Source organism: Cynoglossus semilaevis, chromosome 4 (assembly GCF_000523025.1).
Source record: "Cynoglossus semilaevis isolate Cse_v1.0 chromosome 4, Cse_v1.0, whole genome shotgun sequence".
Classification (NCBI taxonomy): Eukaryota; Metazoa; Chordata; class Actinopteri; order Pleuronectiformes; family Cynoglossidae; genus Cynoglossus; species Cynoglossus semilaevis.
The window spans coordinates 11,613,433-11,637,357 of NC_024310.1; the positions used below are offsets into that span (position 1 = coordinate 11,613,433).

The 23,925-nt window shown below is 44.5% G+C and overlaps 1 protein-coding gene across 4 annotated transcripts in view; it reads right to left on the reverse strand.

Moving 5' to 3' along the window:
• The window catches only part of schip1 (schwannomin interacting protein 1), a 162,488-nt gene that overhangs the window by 31,861 nt on the left and 106,702 nt on the right, over positions 1–23,925 (reverse strand). The window contains exon 1 of one of the 4 annotated variants that reach the window (XM_008309175.3): positions 4,048–4,461. The exons of 2 other annotated variants lie outside the window; for them this stretch is intronic. In XM_008309175.3, the coding sequence (XP_008307397.1) occupies positions 4,048–4,056 (9 nt within the window). In that variant the 5' untranslated portion in view covers positions 4,057–4,461. Of the gene's footprint in view, positions 1–2,540; positions 2,996–4,047; positions 4,462–23,925 lie in introns of those variants that run through there. One more of the 4 variants, XM_008309174.3, reaches the window with a different exon arrangement.

Below are 23,925 nucleotides of genomic sequence, written 5' to 3' on the forward strand. Positions count from 1 at the left end.
GCAAGTGTCACAATATTATCCCCAAACAGCCACACCTACGTAAACACAGCTCTGCAGCGACACTGGGTGTTAGCAGGGTGAGTGTGAGTGACACTGACGTATCAATACATAAAGGAGCAAACGGTGACACAGACAGATGAGTCTGGAGTTGTTGTCTAACCTTGACTGTGTCACTCCCATAGAGCTCCAATCACCGCCTGACTGATTAGTTTGTGGCTAATGAAAATGTCTGAGTTGTTTACAGCCCTCCACAAATCTCCACCTGAACCCAGACTTCTCTGGCAGACAAACTTATCAGTCCTGTCTCCACGCCGGCACATTTTCACAGGGCTTCACAGAATACTTTCAGAAGCTAATGAAAAGCAAGAAATGCCAGAAATTGTCCCACGGCACAGAGAACACAACAGTACCAGAGCTGCTGTGGAAGAAAATAAATTAATCATAGAGATTGTCGAGTCCTGCTGTTGGAGTGTGAAGACTCCTGGGTCATTTTTCCTGTTACGGAGGATTTGAAAGGGAGCTTTCTTGACTGGAGGCGTCTGGACCACACCTGCACAGACACCAGATGTGGATGCCACAGGACAATAAGCTGCAAAATTTATCTTTGTTCAGCAAAGCAACGTGACTCAGCAACTTGGTGGCAAGAAACACGACGTCTGGATGCAGTGAGGAAGCATAAAACACTCTGTGACGAGGACTAGAACTCAGCTCAATAAAAAGTCTAGTATCCAGGTTGTCAATATGTCCTTTAAAGCAGTGTTTCCCAAACTTTTTTTCTGGGGACCCATATTTTAAAAGTCACAAACCTTGGCGACTCAAGTCAATAGACATTATTTGCAAAGTCCTGGGAAACATGATGCGAGACGACCCAAAATAAATCTCTTGCGACTCACCTGAGGGTCGAGACCCAGTCTTTGGGAAACAATGCTTTAAGGAATAGTTTAGATTCTTTGTAGGGTCAGCCGTGACATTTACTATGAACTGTTGGTTCTTTCTGTAACCTTTATAGAACACAGTGGAGGTGTGTGTGAAGATCACTGGACCCACTTTTCTCTGGCTGACCACTGGACAGGAGCAACAGAGTCATGGTCTGGCTGCTAATATTTTTGGAACCCAGAACTCAGAGGAGGAGAACAACCTTAGTTCTTCAGGCTGTTTTCCTTCAGAACTCTCAAAGCTAAGAAAAACTCCAAACATATCAACCTACCATCCTACACTTATTCTTCTTAATCTCTCGATCCACATGTGCTGCTCTTTTACCTTTTAATTCCCTGCAAGGTTAAAAGAAGGTTTTCTAGTTTTAAATCTCAGGTTCCATTTTTCATCACAAAAACAGTAATAATAAATACATGGTCAAATAAATGTAAACCCTAATTCCATGTACTGTAGATTGACTGACTGACATTTCAGTTCAATAAAAGTGAGTTTTTGATAAAGAACAGCACTTGCAATGCGACTGTGTCACTTTCACTATGCGTAAGTGAGACGTCAAGTGGAGCAGTGATATGTCCACTGTGTCCTGTCCACATTGACCACACCAAGCCTACTGGCTGAAAGCTCAGCGCAGGCTCACATCCCAGCATCAGTCAGGGCTGACTCTGATTCTGAATCTGGTCGTGATTTTTTATTCTAAAATCTGATATCATTCTGTTGCACAACGCAGTACCAGAGTACATCAACGCCAGCAGCTGTTCAACATCAGACTCCATCAAATTCTGGGCATAAAAGACCAAAGTGATGTGTCTGCAGGCGACAGTTAGATGTGAACGTATGAGTTACATCAAAAAACACAAAGATAAAAAACAATGCTGTAAAACTGTGGGGAAAGACATTCCCTGAAGAAACACAGTCAAAACAACAACAACAACCAGTCATCTTTGACATGAACTCTCGTCGCTCTGTTTGACTACGGCCACTTCACGACATTTGTCACTCGCAGTACCCTGCGAAGTACCATGTGTTCATCTACTATATTCATTATTAATCAGGAATGTATGTAGACAAAAAGATACAACATATGAGACAGGATGCAGCATGAAGACAGGCTGGAACAGAACCAAGGTGACCACTAGGAGTGCTGTTTTGTCATAAAACCCAAAGATTTTTAGCGTCCACATACGACCACACCACATGACCACATTTCCTGCCCAGCACCAACAGGAAGTGTTACGACTGTTGATGGTACCACGGAGGTATATTCCAGGTTAAGCAGGTTAGCATTAACTGAAATGTGACCCAGAAAATATCACTGTGCGACCACTTCTAGGTTCACGGCCCACAATTTGAGCACCAGCCAGACAGAAATAACATGCAAAACAATATATTCGGTTTCAGATATATTGCTGGGTATGCCAACACACACGCACGCGCACGCACACATATTGGCAGCCTACTTAAGGCCTAATTCGCTGAAATCGCGTGGTCTACTTTACAACAAGAACACTGCAGGTCATAATTGTGAGATTCTTTTTAGTATAATGTAATATGAAGGTTTAAATGTCAGCGTAGTAAATCGGATTATCAGCAGAGAGCAGCCTTACCGACGTGCTCATCAAACACTGTGGATCATTACACGGTCAGCAGTCCCTGTCGTGTGTGGAGCAGCCCCTCATCCCGGCTCAGTCACCCTTTAACTGCCATAAAAACCCTGGATCCAGGCACCGGGAGGCGTTTTCCTCCCCGGCGTAGGCAAACCGTTAAGTGGAAACAAAATCTCCGAGCCGCTGGCTCGCGTTTCCAAGCCTCAGCCACCCGGCTCTGCGTGACGCGTTTTTCCGCTCTGTGCAGCCTTCGGCGGTTGGTTTTCCTAACGTTACCACGCCGATACAATGGCGTCACTAGTATAAATAGTATAATGATTTAAAGCGTGCGTAAAGCACACGCAGCCGGCGAACGAGCGGAAGGCGCTGAAGGAAGAGTCCAGGCTGATCCGCTGTGGGATTAGACCCGGCGCAGACAGACCGTACACACACACACACACAGGCTGGATCTGGACAAACAAAACACATGCAAATTGACAGCTGCACCGATCCCACCCCACAGCCGGGTGTGTATTTTTGGGGAGGCGTTAGATTTATGCCAAAGACTTTGTTGACAACTCTGCCCGTCGCCTCTCACCGCGTCCCCGGCGCACACGCCCCGTCCGTGCGTGCGTCGAGCGCACACACACACACACAGGCTGGATCTGGACAAACAAAACACATGCACATTGACACCCGCACCCCTCCCACCCCACAGCCGGGTGGGGATTTTTGGGGAGGCGTTAGATTTATGCCAAAGACTTTGTTGACACCTCTGCCCGTCGAATCTCACCGAGTCCACGGCGCATACGCCCAGTCCGTGCGTGCGTCGAGCGCGCACACACACACACACACAGGCTGGATCTCAGGCTGGATCTGGACAAACAAAACACATGCAAATTGACAGCTGCACCGATCCCACCCCACAGCCGGGTGGGTATTTTTGGGGAGGCGTTAGATTTATGCCAAAGACTTTGTTGACAACTCTGCCCGTCGAATCTCACCGAGTCCACGGCGCATACGCCCAGTCCGTGCGTGCGTCGAGCGCACACACACACACACACACACTCCCTCTCCTCCTCTCTCAGGAGGTTTGTGCACACATGACAGTTCCAGCCCTGCATCTGTCATCACAGGAAACGACATTTATTTTAGGGTTTGAATTAAATCTAAAGAGCGTGCCTGTTGTAAACAAGTGGGAGAAAAAACACGCGTGTTTCCTCTAATCTGCAGACTCATCCACAGGCTACTCTTATGATGTAATGTTTCCAAAAAAGTCCCAGCAGGGACCTGACGTCCCCCTCCCTGTCCCCCACCCCCGGCAACAGTGATGACAGAAACGCCCAAGCTCGCTCGGGTGGATGGATGACACGGCGCACGGCTCTGACCACACTGACCCTCCTCACCAAACCATCTCATCTGTCACAGTTAAAGTCAAAGCCCGCATGAATAAAGGCTGCTCCTGCAGGAGAGCGGCTGACAGCAGCCTGGTTACGGCGGCCGTGCCGTGGAAACAGCCTGTACTCACTGCCATCATCCGTGTAGCCTCCACTCCGCGTCTCAAGACATAGTAAAGAGTAAATCCCAGCTGTTAGACACCGGTGAAGATGCTGACTCCTCTCACAGCAGCTTTATTCTAAGGACGGGTGGTGGTGGTGGTGGTGGTGGAGCAGCAGTCCTGGCTGGAGAAATAACACAGAGCCGCTGGATAATTCAGTGAAATTCATTTCTCTGAGTGTCCACGCAGGAGCCAGACTGGAGTTCTGACAGATTAGAGGAGACCAAATAACGTGGTTTGTTTGAAAATCCCACCGGGTCAGCGGTGCTCCTCTGCTCCGTGCTCCCCACCCGGCATACACACACACACGCACGCACACAGATATAAACGCCGACAGCAACACTCCGGGCTGCGCTCACGCGCCCACGTCAGCTGGAAACACAGTCAGAGAATAAAGTGGAAGTGCGCACGTTCAGAGGTTTTCACGAATCCCGAACTTCGTCCTTCAGAAACTGCGCTCAGAAAAGAGCACCACCTCTGGCACAGGTCCTGCCGTGTCTGTGGCGTCTGTGGTGTCTGCCTGCAGCTCCAGGACACAGTGACACAAGTGAAGCCCAGCCTTCTGCACCCACTGACCCACACAGGAGACACACCGACGGAGACACAGAAACAATCACGGGGGTGAATTATTAAACACCAACTCTCCCGCTGCTCTCCATTCAAAACAGCGGGTTAATATTCGTCATCAATGATTCAGTTGTTATGTTGACGTCACTGAGTGTAACCACACCAACTTCATAGAACAAACTGACAAGGACACGTCACGTGACACCGAGTGACACTTCCCGTGAAGATAGGAGCTCAACATGTAAAACTACACCTGGATTGAGTGATTAAACTAAAGTTAAAGTATCTGTACCAAGACAACAGGAACCCAGTGGAACTTCTGCATAGAACTGTAGCGAATAACCTTCACCACAGCTGCTTCACTCTGACACAGAGCTCACTTCTACTTCTATACTCCTCCTAACTTTGATTTTAAACACTGTGATTCCTAGAAATATTACTACTCTGTTTGGTTAAAGAAATGAAACTGGAAATCATGTCCACCGCCCCCCCACTCACTTCATTTTGAAAATGAAAAACAACAGTAGGAGGAGACAAAGAGAAGCTCACAGGTGACATCACCGACAAAGAGGGAGTGTGGACACAGGTGAGACACACAGTCCTGGCTGGAGAAATAACACAGAGCCGCTGGATAATTCAGTGAAATTCATTTCTCTGAGTGTCCACGCAGGAGCCAGACTGGAGTTCTGACAGATTAGAGGAGACCAAATAACGTGGTTTGTTTGAAAATCCCACCGGGTCAGCGGTGCTCCTCTGCTCCGTGCTCCCCACCCGGCATACACACACACACGCACGCACACAGATATAAACGCCGACAGCAACACTCCGGGCTGCGCTCACGCGCCCACGTCAGCTGGAAACACAGTCAGAGAATAAAGTGGAAGTGCGCACGTTCAGAGGTTTTCACGAATCCCGAACTTCGTCCTTCAGAAAGGACTTAAACTGCGCTCAGAAAAGAGCACCACCTCTGGCACAGGTCCTGCCGTGTCTGTGGCGTCTGTGGTGTCTGCCTGCAGCTCCAGGACACAGTGACACAAGTGAAGCCCAGCCTTCTGCACCCACTGACCCACACAGGAGACACACCGACGGAGACACAGAAACAATCACGGGGGTGAATTATTAAACACCAACTCTCCCGCTGCTCTCCATTCAAAACAGCGGGTTAATATTCGTCATCAATGATTCAGTTGTTATGTTGACGTCACTGAGTGTAACCACACCAACTTCATAGAACAAACTGACAAGGACACGTCACGTGACACCGAGTGACACTTCCCGTGAAGATAGGAGCTCAACATGTAAAACTACACCTGGATTGAGTGATTAAACTAAAGTTAAAGTATCTGTACCAAGACAACAGGAACCCAGTGGAACTTCTGCATAGAACTGTAGCGAATAACCTTCACCACAGCTGCTTCACTCTGACACAGAGCTCACTTCTACTTCTATACTCCTCCTAACTTTGATTTTAAACACTGTGATTCCTAGAAATATTACTACTCTGTTTGGTTAAAGAAATGAAACTGGAAATCATGTCCACCGCCCCCCCACTCACTTCATTTTGAAAATGAAAAACAACAGTAGGAGGAGACAAAGAGAAGCTCACAGGTGACATCACCGACAAAGAGGGAGTGTGGACACAGGTGAGACACATCAGGGATGTGGAGACGAGCACAAAGGGACAAAAACAGAGGGAAGAGGTGACGTGAGACGCTGGGGAGCAGAACACAAGGAGAACAAAGAGACCAGGGAAACACAAGTGTAACAAGAAAAACAGGAAGCACAGGGAGACAAAACAACAACAACAAATATAAACAACAACGCAACCAGCCGGGAAACAGTGAGAGACTGGAGAGTGAATGTACTAATCCAGAAAAATATAAAAGGACAAAACTACTGAACTGAAAGATTACAACAGATGATGAATGGACAACTGACAAGGTCCACAGAGGTTAGGACCAGCCTTGACTACTGTATGTCTGGTGAATCTATTTCTTTTTTGCCTGATGTTTGTCTTCTACAGCAGGGGTCCCCAACCCCTGATCCGGGGTCCAGTGCCGGCCCATAGGTCATTTGGAACCAATCCACAGTGGGACACAGTAAACACAGTTTTTAGTTTTACTAACTGACTTCATTAAAAAAAATCCCTTTACTTTTTTTCTTAAATGATAACCTGGCAAACAACAGGTCATTCAGACTCTGATACTAACAGAATAAAGTCTAAAAGATGTTTTATTTTGAAAATGTAACGATCCTTCAACAAGGGTGTCTGATACTGGCCGACCAGTTGAAGGTACAAGGCAGACTGGAGAACTGTCCAGGGTGCTGAGGTTGGCTAAATAAGCCAGAAAAAGATGAATGAATGACATTTACATATATATATATATATATATATATGTATATATATATATATATATATATACATATATATATTTATATACATATATATATTTATATACATTGATATGTCTGAAACAGTGACTCAAAAACCTCATCATCTTCTCCACTGAGAATTTGATTCTCATTGAGAGTCACAACTTTCTCTGCTCTCCACACTCGGCTGGTTGAGTCTAGATCTGTGGTTGTCGGAGAGCGGGGGGGAGGGGAGGGTGTTATTCGTCAGAGATGGTGCGTTTAATGTACAACAGCAGCACAGAGGAGTTCATCCATGTAATAACAGAGCACATCTAAGAGGACCCCTGGCTGAGTCTCTCCTCACAATACAGTTGGGACAGCACTGCTGTGGATCTCCCCAAAGAGGAGCCAGCAGGAGTCTGGCTTATTGTTCCCAGTCCATTTCACTCTGAATCTCTCAACTCTCTTCCAAGTCCTTCTACACTGATGTTGTTCCCACTTCACCACACACTAATCAGTCAAGGTAAAGACGTAGCAGAGTTCTCTGAGTGACATTGTGGAGGAAAATTCACCTTTGACCTATTTTATTTGAGAGGAGCAAGAATGAAGTTCTCCCAGTTTGTACTGTACTCAGTAGTCCCAGCCTGTAGGATATACTGTGGGTAAAAATGTGGACACGTTCTCACTGCTCTTAAGGAGATAAAACAAAAAACAAAAACAAAAAACATCAATGAAAACAAGTGTGAAAATGCTGCTGTGTCCACGTGAACGCCCGTCAGCACTTCCACAGCAGCAGATATCAGACAGGAACCACAGAAGGCCCATGTCAGAGTGGGAGATAAGGCTGTAGAAAGAATACTCCTGTGATAAAAGTGAACGTCAGAGAAGATCCTCCTCCTCCTCCTCTCATATCTGTCTCACAGGAATTAAAAGAAAAACAGAAACAGGATGGGGCGGGCCGTGGGGGCGGGGTTAGGGGGGTTATTGGGTTGTGGTTGTTGGTGAGAAATGGGAACTGTCTTTGTCTCGTCAGGAACTCACCGACTCTAACGGACAGACACAGAGTGACCTTGGAGACGTCTCTCTCTCTTCTTCACACTCTGTTTTCGATCCACTGAGGAGAAGAGCCTAAACCCTCAGACAGACAAGAGGATACAGAGTGAAGTGTCTCCAGCGTCACAGAGGTTCGAGGCCAGACTCACAGATGTCACAGGACCTCTCCTCATAACAGAAACATGAGACTGCAACAGACTAGTGTGGAGACTGGACGTCCAGGTCTCTGTCCTCGCCACGATCAAATCCTGGCTGTCTCAAAATAAACTTTTTTAGGTCAGCTGTAGGTCACTGGTGTTTGGTTGTCTTTCCACCAGAGGGCTTTGATTTCACTTTCACACCTTGTCATCTACATGCCACCTCTCGGACACCCTGACTGTCAGTGTCAGGGTGTCAGAAAAATGAAGGTAAAAAGCGCAAAACTGTTTTTGGACTGTGGGAGACACTCAAGTTCCTAGAAAGAGCATGGACAGAGACTGGGGAGGGATGTAAACTGGTGACCTGACCACCGTCATACAACTACCATATCAACTGTCCTTAAACTGTAAAAACCCATAAATATAAGAACCATCATCCAGTTGTCCTACACTCCAGACTAAATCAGTCATCCATGGTACACTCACTGTGTACAGTCACTGTATACTGTACATGGTTAACGTACGTGGCTGAGTCAAAAAGTTTTCAGCCATCGGTGATGACTGAAGACTGTATTTATACACGGCAGCAGCAGCAGCAGCAGCAGCAGCAGCAGCAGCAGCAGGATGCAGACTGGGTGATGATGAATAGAAATGTCACATAGTCACAATAGAAGCGGAGCTCTTAACCAGCTGAATGACCTGTCACTGAAATAGAACGGTTGACCAGACCATTAAGATTGTCCACTCTTAACACAATGGTGATTTACTGCGTTCAGACCACTGGGGGGTTGAGGGGGGGGGCAAAGAGGAGGGAGTATGTCCTCCCTTCACTCCTTTTAAGGTGTGTGTGTGTGTGTGTTTGTGTTAAAAGCTTCATTATTTTTTCTAATGTTTCTTTCAATGGTGTCAGTCCTAATATTTACCTCACTGTGCAATAGAGCCTAAAACTGACTGTTGGAGCAGCAGCATCATTGATCTGGATAACTAATTAAGCACTAACTGATCTGGGATCAGACGCCAACCACCAACCACCAACTGTAAGAGAACATTTTGTAACAGCAGCTGCTGCCAGAGTTTCCCCAGTTTCTTACATGTTTCTAAATGTTTTATTATTTAACTGCTACTGTTATATTGTTTTATTACTATTACAGTAAGTTTTTACAGCAGTTTTTGTCTAGCGTTTTTGTCTAGCGTTCCATTACAGTGAAATATTTTAGCATTTCAATATTTTTCTGTATCTCTATGATTACTTCTTCACACAGTGAGACCGGTCACTAATTGTGATTGAACCACTGAATGTAAGGCAACCACTGTTCCCCTGTGTCTGAACCTTTATCTACTTTGTTCAAAGTAGATAGATACTGTTTTGAACAAAAATCTTGACTCATAACTAATATAGATCATAATATATAAAAATAATATAGAAAAATACAGTGGAGGCACCGTTGTCTCTGGATGGGCGTAGAAATAGAACAACAATGACCTAAAAAAAGTGACTTCTTTGTAATGTTGAAGACTCATTACAGCCATGCTCGTGTTGATGATAATTACAGTTTGTAAACCATGGTTTGGAGTCATAGGCTGGATCATGGCGTTTGAGCACGACTAATCAGAACCAGTGGAACCCACTGCAGCAGCAGAAAAAAATCCCCCAAATATAAGTTCCATCAAAGGAATTTAATGCTCCAGAGACGGGGACTCCTGAGGGGCTGCAGCCCGTAGAGAGGAGAAAAGTCAGACTGTCATTAAGGAAGTTATGACCACAGACACCACTGTGGTACGGATCTTAATCGCCTGCAAAAATGGAAATGAAGACCTACTGTAACCCGGACCCATTTACTTGGTGGCACACAGATGTTAATTAGAGGAAAAGAAGGGAAGGTTTATAATCCGTTCAATTAACCCAGCCTGTAGAGGCTTCCTGTGGAGCTGCGGAGAAACTCCGGGCCAAGGACGGAGGACACTTACTGACAACCATTTTCATAAATTAAAGGGAATTGACCTCATGCATTAATTAGGTTGTGGTTTGATATATGTTCTCTCCTTCTCTGGCTGCTCTGTACATTCTCCTACAGCCGTGTTACACTGCCTTTCTGGAAAAAAATACATGAAACATCCAGGTCATTAAAAAAAGTCTGATATTGAGACAGTGACTCAGTGACAATGTGTCATGTTCCAATCCCCTCCTTAACTCTGTAGCCCACCTGGTTTGCTTCCAATGCTTTTTTTCCCCCTGTGCACCGTCAGCAGTACAGACGATGCATCCAACCTGTCCTGAGCTCTGCTCTGCTCTGCTCGGCTCCACACAGTGCAAAGAAATCCATACAATTTACTGCCCACACCAAATTGGATGAGATCTCTGGTGTTTGGTGCTGGTCTCACACCTGCTGTTCACAAATCCTCCTCATAAATGACTAAACAGACAGAGATTTGGGGAAGTGAAGCAGCAGGAAGCAAATTAAGAGGTCATTCACACCAGGAAGATGTGGAAAAAAGGGAGAAATTATTTAGGATAAAGTCTTGACACTAGAGCTAGGACTTTAATGTGAAGTCTGATTATTAACGGACATTATAACAGAATGAATTATACATGTATTCCTTCCTTTTCACAGCTCACCGTTTTCTGTACAATTCTGTACACACTCCAGCACAAAAGGTGTAAAGAAGATGTACAGAATGCATTTAGTTTTGCATTCTGTGCACTTGAGTACTTCAAGTACTTCATCCAAAAGGGCTGTTCTGAGCACAGACACCAGAGCTAACATTAGCTACAACAGTCCTGGTACAGACACCAGAGCTAACACTAGCTACAACAGTCCTGGTACAGACACCAGAGCTAACACTAGCTACAACAGTCCTGGTACAGACACCAGAGCTAAAGTTAACTACAACAGTCCTGGTACAGACACCAGAGCTAACACTAGCTACAACAGTCCTGGTACAGACACCAGAGCTAACATTAGCTACAACAGTCCTGGTACAGACACCAGAGCTAACCACAATAGTCACAGTCCTGGTACAGACACCAGAGCTAACACTAGCCACAATAGTCCTGGTACAGACAAAAGAGATAGCACTAGCTACAACAGACCTTCATCTTTATCTTCAAAACCAGCACAGCAGCAACACATCAACAACTTATCTGCAGCTTTCACAGCCTAACCTCAATTTCTACCAGATACCAGGTCAGAGGTCAAACACCATGTGTGCAGCAGTGATGAACCACACAAACACAGTGGGTGTCGTTCACATCATTCCAAAAACAGAGGATATTTTTCTATTAATACATGTGGACATGTGACCACTAGGGGCGTGTGGCGACTCCGTGTTGAAATCAATTATTGATCCTTGGCTGACCAGCAGGCGTGAGATACAGAACCACTGCATCAAAGTCAGCTGTGCTGTCATAACTCACAGATATACCCAGCAGCAGGAGTCTCCATCCCAGCAGTGGACATATTGTGTTGTCCATATGTTTGGAAGAACAACCAGCTCTACAGCCAAAAACACATGATGACCAGGTCAGTGGGCAGAATGTTAATGATGGTTACCAGGTAAACTGGCATGTTCTTTTTTCATCTCTATGCACCTGTCCATTTTCTCATTCAACATCATGCAAAAAACAGTGTTAGTTCTGTCACATATCACTAAAGTGGACACAGAAGCTACAGTACCTGCTGCTTCAAAACATTAAAACATGGCTCATATAAATGATAAGAAGAATGGAATAACATCACAGATCTTTGACTGTCACAACAATTAGTGGAAATCACATGTTACTTCTGTAAAATTAATCTTCAGTTACATCTTTGAATAACCTTAATCTAATCTTTTAGCTGTAAGGCAGGACTTCTAACCACTCAACCACCATGTGGCCTAAATAAAAATACTACCAGACTGGCAGGAGGAAAACTGCTGCCTTATGGGTAAGTCAAGAGAACATCTGTAGATAATTCTATTTAACTGTGTTGCTTGGAGACTGGGATTATGGAAGGATAATCCCAGTCTACAAGACAACTGTTGTCATCCTGTAGGTAAGATTGACAGTTAATGTCCATGAGCTTCTGATATTGTAAACATTTTCCTTATTGAGGTCAGATGGATGATAAGGATGACTGTGTTCTATCAGATTACAGCAGTGTCATGTATCAGATTACAGCAGTGTCATGTATCAGATTACAGCAGTGTCATGTATCAGATTACAGCAGTAAAAATCAAACAACCTTCTCTTCCTGGAGGATTATACAGACCTGAATCCAGCTAATCCAGGAGCATGGATAACAACTGGAGGAGAGAGTGGACGTCTCCAGTGGACCTGTCATTAATAAGAACCTCTGTGATCAGACCAAGGGGGAACTGCCTTGTTAGACTACAGCCGACCATCAAAACAAATACCTGCAACGACTCATCTGAGTCAGCAGCGGTGATGATGTCAGAGCTGAGAGATCTGCTGGATTTCTTTACTAATAACTGTACTCCTGTCCTGGACAACACGGACCATAACAAAGGGTGACGTGAGTGACCTTGGACCAGTGAGAGAAGGACGAGAGGGAGAACAATGGACAAGAAACAGTAATCTGGAGGTAAATGAAGCTTGGAATTGTCTGAGGAGTCAGTGGAAATATTACAAATATACAATATTAGTGTGTGTGTGTGTGTGTGTGTGTGTGTGTGTGGAGGTACTGGTTTCTCTGTCCTACATTTAACCGAGAGCTAAAATAAGAGTAAAATACAATTAGGACATAAACTTATGAAAGGCGTAACAGAACGTGTATTATTACAGTACTGGATGTTAGTTCAGATGTAGTACATGTACTACTGTACAGCAAGGATTCAGCTGGTGAGGAACACTACTGGTTTCTCCCCTCCTCTCCACACCCCTCGTCACCCCCCCCCCACTGGTGTTGTGTCTAATGAACTGTGAAAACTCCTTGATGATCCGAGGAGACTTTAAACTGCTGTGACAGTTTTGCATTTCTCCCACAGTTGACCCACTCTCCTCTGAGGGAACCAAATTGTTGTGACTAAACTCAACACTGCGGTGCTGGGCCGGAGGAGTCATTTCTAAAATTCAGCCGCTGCTGAACAACCATCAGCTCGGTGACACAGGAACAAAGTGAGGTTTTCTCTGAGGAGCCGAGACGGAATTCTAATCACAACAATAAGGTCAAGGTAATCCCTGTCCACTCAAATGTCATCGTCCCCCCTCCCCGCCCCCCCACTCTGACACGTCTTTCCCTGCACAGCATCACAACAAGCAGCTATTGATCACACACTAATTAGAAATGAGTGGGGCCGGGTGTAGGTTTAATAGATACACCCCCACTCCCCCACCTTTCTTTACAAAAGAATATTCAAAGTTGAAAATAAATTTAAACTAAATCATCGTACATATTTATTAAAAGGCAAAACATCTCACACATATAACACATAACACAGAGACAGTAAGAAGCTCAGCCTCTGTTACTTGCTAACGCTAACAATCAGCTTTCTCCTGTGGCCATAACTTTTCTGCCTGAGTTTGTGAACTAATATTCCTCTTTCACCCTGCTATAAAAACAGTTTTGGTTTTGGATTAAAAAAAAAAAAAAAAAAATTTAAATACAGCAGCACAGTGGTCTCGATGCTAACAACTAGCATGTGTTAGTATTCAGTTCAGTCGTCAGTTCTTCATTCTCTACCACATGTTCTTTAAAGGTCAGAGAGAGGAACTGACGCCAGAACAGCTGACATTTGACAAGGGACGTGGTCCAGCTGGGACACTCCGCCAGTCCATCAGGACACAGGACACAGAGACACTCTGACAACCACACCTCTGTTATGTATAGCGTGGAGGTATGACGACCCCCTCCAGGGTGCTGCTCCACTCCACTCTGAGAAAACCAACACTTAAAAGTGTGACAGTCCAGAATAAAACTCTGGGCCAAACTGGAGATTTGATTTATAGGAGACCAGGATCTAAGCATCAATTTTTCATGGCACGTATCTGACGCCCATTAATTCTGAGGTGTGATCCAGAGGAGAAGTGAATACAAAATGTTCCATCAGTACAGTTCCAGAATTTTAATTAATGTGATTGATTATTATTTACTGAGATGGTCCACAATGATAGAATTGATCTCACACCATTACAGGGCAGTTCTCTACAAGGTTTAAAAAAAGTTTACTTTGTTACAACGTCTACGTAAAAACTGTTAAGATGTTATTTTTTATATTGAGCTTATTATTTGTTTCCTAGTCAAACAGTTGTATTCTGATTGACCTGTGTGAGGACGTCCAGCCTGTCCTTCAGTTTGTGGACATGAAGAGCTTCAGTGATGTTTTCTACTGTTTACTCATCTCTACAAACACAGAAACTGACTTTGTCTCCTGGCTTGTGTAAAACAGTTGACCACATGGGGGCCGGGGCCAGTCCTGAATCTGCTGTTTTATTACGGTTAGAAAACAGAGGGAATGTGACGATGATTTAAAATTGGATTTGAAGTAACACTATAAATATATGAAGCTTTTTATTATATGAAAAGTGCAGTGCATTCAAAAACAACACGGTTGTAGAACTGAGCTGCGTTCTTTTTGAACCTTTTACAGTTACAGTTTACACATCATCAAGTGCAGTTTGGACTTTTCAAAACTGTCTTTACTTTTTAAATAAATCCATATTTTGACGCAGCAGCAGCAGCAGCCTCAGGCTCTGTGATAATTAGATTCTGGAATAAAAAAAAAGCTGGAGTGAAGAAAGAATCTTACAGTATCACTGATAAAAAGGCAGACTTTTATTCATATACGTCATAAAGCCAGAGGTGTAATGACTCTCAGTGTGCACACATTGACATTATTGTGTTCCATGAAGCCGTGATGGATGAGCCTGACTCTGTTGACATTATTAAACCGATCCAACTCATTAACATTTTAACTACCTGGCTGCTTTCACCAGGAGGGCAAAAAAAAAAAAAAAAAAAGAAAGAAAAGCTGATGTAAAGGTTGTTTTTTTTTTTACACACACACCGACATAGTGTTTTATCAGTCTGATTGTGGCAAATTTATACTGGATAAAGACGTGTTTCTGCTGCATTTATATCAAATTATTTATGTATGTTTTCAGGTTTATCTTTGGTGTTTATTCTCCTGTCTTATCTCCTTTCACTTACACACACACACACGCACACGCACACACACACACAGTGCTGACTAAGATGTACCTTATCTATGGATCCACAGAGGATCACAAACATCCTGCTGCTTAGAAAATGAAGCCATGCTCTCAACACTGCAAATGGCAACACACACACACACACACACACATATACCTACACAGGCCATGTTTGTCATTCAAATGGTTAGCATGTCTGTGCAATCACAGACAGTGTAACGCTCGACAGAGCTCTGCAGAATACCAGCAGGCCTGGGGAAACTGGCCTCCATAACAGTGAGGTGCACACAGCACAGGCAATTGTTATAACACTGGGTGCAATCACACTGCCTCTGTCTGACTCGACTGCACCCGGGAAAAAAATGGATGGGATTAGTTTTGCACTTGACTGGATTTGTCTGGCAGACCCAGCCGGTGTTGGTGTCACGTGCCGGTGACAGGGCCGCCACTTCCCCAGGTTTAGTCACAGCCAGACGGACCCATTTGATTGGATTGGATGGTTCTGTAACTGCCGTCCTAAGTGCGCTATTGTATTGTGCAATGTGTCAAAATAAAATCACGTATTGTTGAACCTGACTGACCCAGAAAAACCCAGAAAAAAACAGCTGAACATCCATATGACGGGAGGACTGAAAATGTAAGGTTATTAGAGAGGACGAGAACGGATGTGAAGGCGAGATGATGGAAGTTTAAATGGATCAGATCAGGACCATGGACATGGATGTAGATAAGGCCTTCATGGTCCTGATGATATAGGGCATGTTTGTTATACAAGGGTTAGTCAAAATGTTCCAAGACAGATGTAGAATATGAACACCTTAAACATGTGAAGACATGTCATGAAAGTATTTACTTTGTCAAGTACTCGATTACTCAATTTACTATTACTAACGTTAGCTTAGCCAGACATTAACTATTGTAATGTAACGTTAATTTAAAAAACAGGTGACAAGGTTACAGTTAATAAAATGTAGGAGAAAATATATGTTTGAGTGGGAAAAATGTGGTTCAAGTAATCAGGTCACAAAGTGGTACACTACATTATTTTGAGTAGACTAAAATGGTGGTTATGAAATATTTAACTTCCAGGGACATGGCACCAGCAGTGACCACAGCAATAATAATAATAATAAAACTACAAAGAACCACTAGCTCCAGCAGGGGTCACCAACTATGTTTTTTCTGAGGGCCAGAATTTTTCTGGACAGACACCTAAGAGCTGGACACCCAATAAACTGAAATTAAAATCACAGTTTTGTCAAACATTATTATTTGGTGTTTATCAAATAAGGAACATGACTGGAATCCAGTGGTAGGCCAGATTTGGCCCGTGGACCACCAGTTAATAACCACTGACCTACAGCATGTAGAGTACCTATAGGGATGTTCTCTCTCTGTCACCAGTTGAACACCAGCTTCCATCTCTCTGTCTAACCCTAAGTCTGATTCACCATCCATGTGACTGCACGGCGACTTGCCAACGGAGCCGTTCTCCTTGAACGCGCTGCTCGCCTTTTAGCTCACGCCCATGATGATGTGACCACCTGGCCTGTGTGTCAACAGCGTCTCTGTCTTACATGTGTGCACGTCACGCACGTGCTCGGCTGTGAATGTCACTGTGGTCATTTAACATCCTTGCCCATCAGCCATTTCACTCCTCGGGATAATACATGTGTCTCTCCTCCTGCTCCTGAAGCTCCTCCAGCCTCAGGGGACAACAGTCTGCCATGTTGTCAGGTGGAGAAGCCCTCGGAGATGGGAGGGATGACAACGAACGCCCACTTGGGAATTGTTGAAGGACAGAAGGACAGAAGGAGGGAGAGGAAATGAGACAGAGAATAATAATGTGGTAATGAAGACAAAGTAAAAGACAAGCGTAGAGAGAGTCATATCGACAGCAGCTGCTGATGTGATCTATTCCACAAACTAAAACTGAAGCGCAGGTTGTTCCTGAATTGGGACAGACCTTTTTTTTTCCAGTTGTTTACAAGTTCCTTGACAGGTTGTTCCTGAACTGGGACAGACCTTTTTTTTCCAGTTGTTTACAAGTTCCTCTGGTGAATGCATGTGAAGATTGTCCACTACAAAGGATAAACTACACATATCCCAAAATCCAAAGGATGTGCACCAACAAAATAGGATAACCAGGCTAGGAATTCTGTGAAAAAAAAAATTCCAAAGTCTGTGTTGTCCTTATGTCTCTCACTCGTGTTTGTTGCAGACATTGGCCACAAACCAGTGATTCCACACACACACACACACACACATACAAAACAACAGTAAATCAAGGAATTCTTCCCATTATGAGAAATTGATTTGGCACTTGTAGTGTGGTGTGTCCATAACAACACTAGGTGGAGACAGTCAACGAAACCTAGAACTTTTTTAATTCTACTTAGTAACATCAGAGTCATGTTGAAGTAACAAAGTTAACTACTGACCACTAACTAACAAACATCCTGCTTCACTCTTCACTCTACATGTTCTGCTGAAGCTTCTTCTTCTTCTGACACTCAATTATACATGCATCGGTCAGAACTTCTCTCTCATCTGTTGCCATGGTTACTTGAATCCAGCTTCAGGTTACAGCTGAAGCGATGGGCTGGCACTCAGTGGTTGATTATCTTTTAAAGGTGAAGGCACAGACACTGGCCGTGGAGATCAGGTGATGTTACTGACTGAAGATATTTGGACATAAAGCATAAAAGTAGCAGATTTTCTTCTTCTACTAACATGAATAATGGAGGCTATCTGTGTTAGCATAGTGATTTAGCAGTCTCTCTCCCTGTGTTATTCTCTGCTTTACCTTGTCTCTATTTCTGTAGGTGAATGTGTGTCTGTTTACATGTGTGTGTGCTTTCTTCAGGTAACACTATCAGTTGCCTGTGATTACACACAGGCCATTACCTTGGGGTCTAAAAGTTCAGGAGCACTTCCCTGTTCTCCTGAAAGGGAACTCATATTTACTTGACCACACACAGATCGCTGTAAGGCTGTGGATTAGACCACAGAATAAAAGGTTAAAAAAAGACTCCACGTCCATCGTCCCTCCTGAAAGCTGTCTTTACCCATGTAGAGGAGGGCTGGTGGTTTTCTTCCTCACCCATTTACACTCCGTTATTTTCTGCACGACAAAGAAATTGCACTCTATCTGCAGAGCAATTTCAGAACGCTCCACAGAAGAGGATGGAGGTTTCCAACAATGAAGATAATACGCACTGACTCCCCATGGTTCTTCTCCCTTCCCTGCGTCTTCTTCACAAATCCTGACACAAAGCTTTCTAGCTGCAGACTTCTCACACACTGCACTCCTTCACCATCATCGCTTTTTTGAAAGTGGTCCAACCAAGAGGAACTGAGATGGTCAGCTCAGCAGGTATGTGGACTTTTTATGGAGTGGTAATAACTGATAACTGGGAATCCTAAACATGGTGTTGTGCTGTCGAAAATTTCACTTAACTGTGAGAAAACTATGATTTACTGAAAATAATCTGAAAACAACGTGGACATTGAACTGGAGGAGGCTGTGTGCAACAAGCATATTGTAATGGCCCTCCAACATCAACGAACCAGACGGAGACCCCAGTGTTTTTCATTACAAACAATCGATAACCGAGCTGCTGTTACAGCCACAACTCACGCTGCACTTCTCCTTAACTTTTCCCCGATCTCTCCTTTCCCTTTCCGTCTCCAACCTTTGCCTGGTTGTAGAAATAACAACTAATGTATGTTTACATCAACTCCAAGCTCTGCTTGGCAGTGTTTCCAGTCAAAAGCAATGGAGAGAAAATTCATATGCTGCTGCCACTGGAAAAATAGAGCGAGTGAAGAGATTTCATAGGAGAGCCAAGAAATATTTAATAAAAAAGAAAGAAAACAGAGAGAATGTATAACATTTATCATAGTTAATGTGAACGCTGACATACAGCCCTCCAGAAGGTCTGCTCAACTGTTCACATGAGGCCCAGCAGAGTGCAAGAAAACTGTCTGGAGGAAGCGCCTGACAAATCAGTCATCCTTGGACCACAGGGATGAAACCTTAGTGGCAACAAACTGCCTGACATATCAGTCATCCCAGTCCAATGGGACATGTGGAAGACACAGGTGGCTGAGAGTCATGAGCTCCAAAGTTCAATGTACTCTGAGAGGTCGCCAAAAACTACCTGCCCCATCTGTCAAACTGTGGTAGTGCAGCTGAGCACAAAGAGACAAATACAGACAACAATGGACTGAAACCTGTCCGTGTCCCGGGCTTACAGGAATGAGCTTGTGATCTGAGGGTTGCCTGTTTGAATCCTATTACTTGTAGTTCAATAGTGTGTTGAACAGACACCAAAATACCCCCGGCTCCCCGGGCAATGAATTATCTTTTTTGTCAGCTATCAACTCTTTTACTTACTTTTCAATGACCAAAGTCAAAACCCTGATCAACTTTGAGTCTCAGAATCGACGGTTTATAGGAGATACTCATGTCTGCATTGGACAAAATGATTTAGGGAACTCTGGACTGAGCATGAAGAGTATTACAGAAAAACAACTTCAGTTCAGGGACTGTATGAAATCTCAAACATACACCGATGTCTGCCCGAAACATAAAAAAAGAATAAACTAGTCAGTACGTTATTGGCTTATTGGCTTTGCTAAAACCTGACCTGAGGGAAATTAAACAATATGACTATTTCCCCTACATATTTTCCATTAAATTCCCATAATCCCATTGGAGCATACTAGGATGCATTTACAAGTGAAATGATATACAGTACTGTAGGATGGAGAGAGAGAGGGAGAGAGAGAGATGAGTATGGAGTGCACAGGAATATGTATGATTATCACAGATGGACTGGACTGTCAGGAGATCAGGTCATAACATGATTTGATGACGAGACTTTCATCTGCACATTGGTGTCAGCAGGTACTGGAACTGTAACACACTCATTCTGATAAATTCTTTACAGAAAAAAATGCATTAAAATGAAAATATGCACAGACTCCAGCCAATAGGTGGCAGTGATGCATGTATTTGTTTGTAACATTTAAAGAAGATACACAGGGTGCGATGAGTAATGTAAGCAACATCAAGAAAGTCCTGGTACAGACCCCAGAGCTACCGTTAGCTACAACAGTCCTGGGACAGACACCAGAGCTAATGTTAGCTACAAGAGTCCTGGTACAGACACCAGAGCTAATGTTAGCTCCAAGAGTCCTGGGACAGACACCAGAGCTAACGTTAGCCACAACAGTCCTGGTACAGACATCAGAGCTAACGTTAGCTACAACAGTCATGGGACAGACACCAGAGCTAATGTTAGCTCCAAGAGTCCTGGGACAGACACCAGAGCTAACGATAGCCACAACAGTCCTGGTACAGACCCCAGAGCTAATGTTAGCTACAACAGGCATGGTACAGACAAGCGGTTACAGACAAGCGGTGTAACCAGAAGGCAGGGTATAACCAGAAGGCAGGGTTTCAGGGTCATAAAGTCTTCAGATAGAATATAACAACTAATTAATTGTAAATAAAACAAATAATAAAGTGTGGTCCTCTTCTTGGACATGTTCTTCCACCTGTGTCTCTCTGCCTTTTGCAGGTCTTCATCTATGATTTGACTCAAACTGTTTGGTGAAACAGCATAAGTCCATCTATGTTCCCATACACACCTGTCGAGACCAGTCATGTAGAAGCCTCGTTAACGTATTCACCCTTTTCTCATTTTGATGTGGAAAACAGGGGGAGGATGAGGGATAATAGCTCGATAACAGGATTGCATTATGGCTCTCAATTGTCCGCCCACTCAAGGATTAGCTCACCAGATAGAAAACAAGGCACATGTTGTAGCCTAATAAAATGGCCATCATACAGCATACAGAGTCATTTAGGAGCAATGAATATGAATGAGTGAAACACAACTGACAACAACTAAATGAAGGCCATGAATCAGAGGGACGTAGCATTATTTATACAGAGGGCTGACGTCAGAACAATTAAACTGAATGGTCTTGATTCAAATATGTTTCTTCATCTTAACAATAAACAACAATGCAAAGATTAACGCTCTTTTAGTTATTTTTTGTTTTAAAACCTTTTTAATATAAATAAATTTGGTGAAGAAGGAGATAGTCAGAGATAGTCAGTTGTTATATATTGTATCAAACAACTAGAGATAGTCAGTTGTTATATATTGTATATTCTAATCTTGGTGACCAATCAATGAGATTAATGAATCTGGATTCAAACCCACAACCCCTTGGGTGAAAGACAACTGCAGCACCTAGTGCGTGACTACACTCTGTGGGCTGTTAAGTAATGTAATAAATGTCGGAGTCAGAGGCAGACTGAGGAGCGTCAGACGGAGGAAAGAGAAGGTGGAGAAAAAGAGAACCCATGATGAGTTTGGTCGAGGAGCGTTAATGGTTGCGGCCGCGCTGCCCGTCTCTCCATTCCGTGCCTTGCCTGTGTGATTTATGGGCTATTTGGCGGTAGCTGGGCTACTGAATGTACACAATACTTCACAACGGCAGAGGAGCGTAGAGAAGGGCTTGAGGTATGGAGGAGATAGGTGGAGACAGGTGGGGCGAGGATGATTCTTCACACCAGCCAGGAGAGTAAAAAACAAAACAGGAGAAAAGACAGGTTCACAGGTGGGAATGGGAGCAAGGGGGAGGGTGGGAGGAAGAGGAGATGACCAGAGGGGAAAGGTAAATTGAGGAGGAGAGGCGAGAGAGAGAGATGATGAATGAAGTGAGGTGAAGGGTCCTACGGTGGAGAAATAGATTAGACGGGAGGTGGAGAAGAGACAAGGGGTCAATCAGAGGAAGGAGATGAAGGAGTGAGTGAGGAAGAGGAGGAGGAACAGCACTTGTATCTGGACTCATTCAAATATAATCTGAATGAAAAAGATACTGAGGGGAAGAGCGCTTTCTTCTTCTTCTTGTCTCTTACAACCACACCCTGCTCTGATCACTGACCTGCACAGATGGATGAGTGGAAAAGTGATGCAACAGGAAGGAGGACGAGGGGGGAGGAATTTAAGATCACTCTAGAATCACTTGATTTGCTGAGTCCTCATGGAATCAGTAAAAGAACCAAAACTTTTCTAGTCTGACGTCCTCAGAGTTTAGAGATGGCATTTTAGTTTCTACAATGTTTTGGAGGAGTTTTAAGTGTCTTTGCATCATGTTCATGATTGACAGGTGGAGAGGAGGGGCTCCTGCAGCGGTGTGGATTCTGAACCAGTTGGTTATTGTAAACAGAAAGTTGATGGTGAGCACTCTGAACTCACATATATGTTTCTATCTTTGTATCTCAGGGTGCTAAACTGGAGGTCACGGTTACAGGGAGGAGATCGATCATGTCAGTCTAGCAGAAGACCCCAGGGCACATCCCTGTGTCTCCCCCTCCCCAACTCCAGTCCTTCATAAACACAGTATTCTCCTCTCCTAATTTTCAAGCCCCACCCTCCCCTCTTCCTCCTGAAACATGAAAGATCCAGCAGCCCTGGTACCTTTGCAGTTTTCATCCACATCTCGCAGACCATTCGCACTGATCTGGGACAGTGAGACCCCGTTCCCCTCGCAGCCGCCGTCGTATAACGCTGGCACAGATTGGCTTTTCACCATAAAATTAAAGTGCTGAGTAAAATTTTAGATGTTGTGTGTGATTTAGAGGTTTGGAAGCTGCTCAGAGCATTTAGATAAAAATATGCACCGAGCTCAGTGGGTCAGAGCGGTGTTAAAGCTGCGGCTCAGCAGGTGTGGAGGGGCATGAATTGGTGCATAACTTCATGTCATTCTAATTCATGAGAAGAAATGTATAATAAAACTCCTGAATTGATATTTACCATTGGATTTACTGAACCACATTCACTTCCCTCTTGCCCAGCGCCGGGGGCCGGGGGAGGTGGGCGGTGGTATACGGCTGCTTTATGTTTCATGTTACTGAGATGGATGGAGTGGAGGGCTGGTGGGCAGCACAGTTGTGTGGGTGTAGAGCCAACAGCCCTCTGTCAGCCTGTCAGTACAATGAAACCTGCCAGCAGCTGTGTGTGTGTGTGTGTTGACTTCAGGGCACAGTTTGTGTACAAACATGTCGTGTGAGTCCCAACGTGTGTGTTTGCTGTGCTGGTAGCTTGGTCTGCTGCCAACTGCTCAGCGGGGCCGAGGTTTTTTTTTCATAGTGCTGGCCAATGGCATGACATGCTGTGGATGGATGGTGGCAGATAGGTGCATGTGTGTGTGTATGTTTGTTTGTGTTTGTGTTTGTGTGAAGACAAATCTATCACAGCCTCCCACAGTGTACGTATGAACCAGGCAGAAATCTGTTCATGGAGAACAGTGTAGAGTCTGTTGGAGCCCAATGAATGACCAGGGAAGGATGCAGGCAGGAGTTGGACCCCCCAGGACCAGATGGACCCCCCAGGACCAGATGGACCCCCCAGGACCAGATGGACCCCCCAGGACCAGATGGACCCCCCAGGACCAGATGGACCCCCCAGGACCAGATGGACCCCCCAGGACCAGATGGACCCCCCAGGACCAGATGGACCCCCCAGGACCAGATGGACCCCCCAGGACCAGATGGACCCCCCA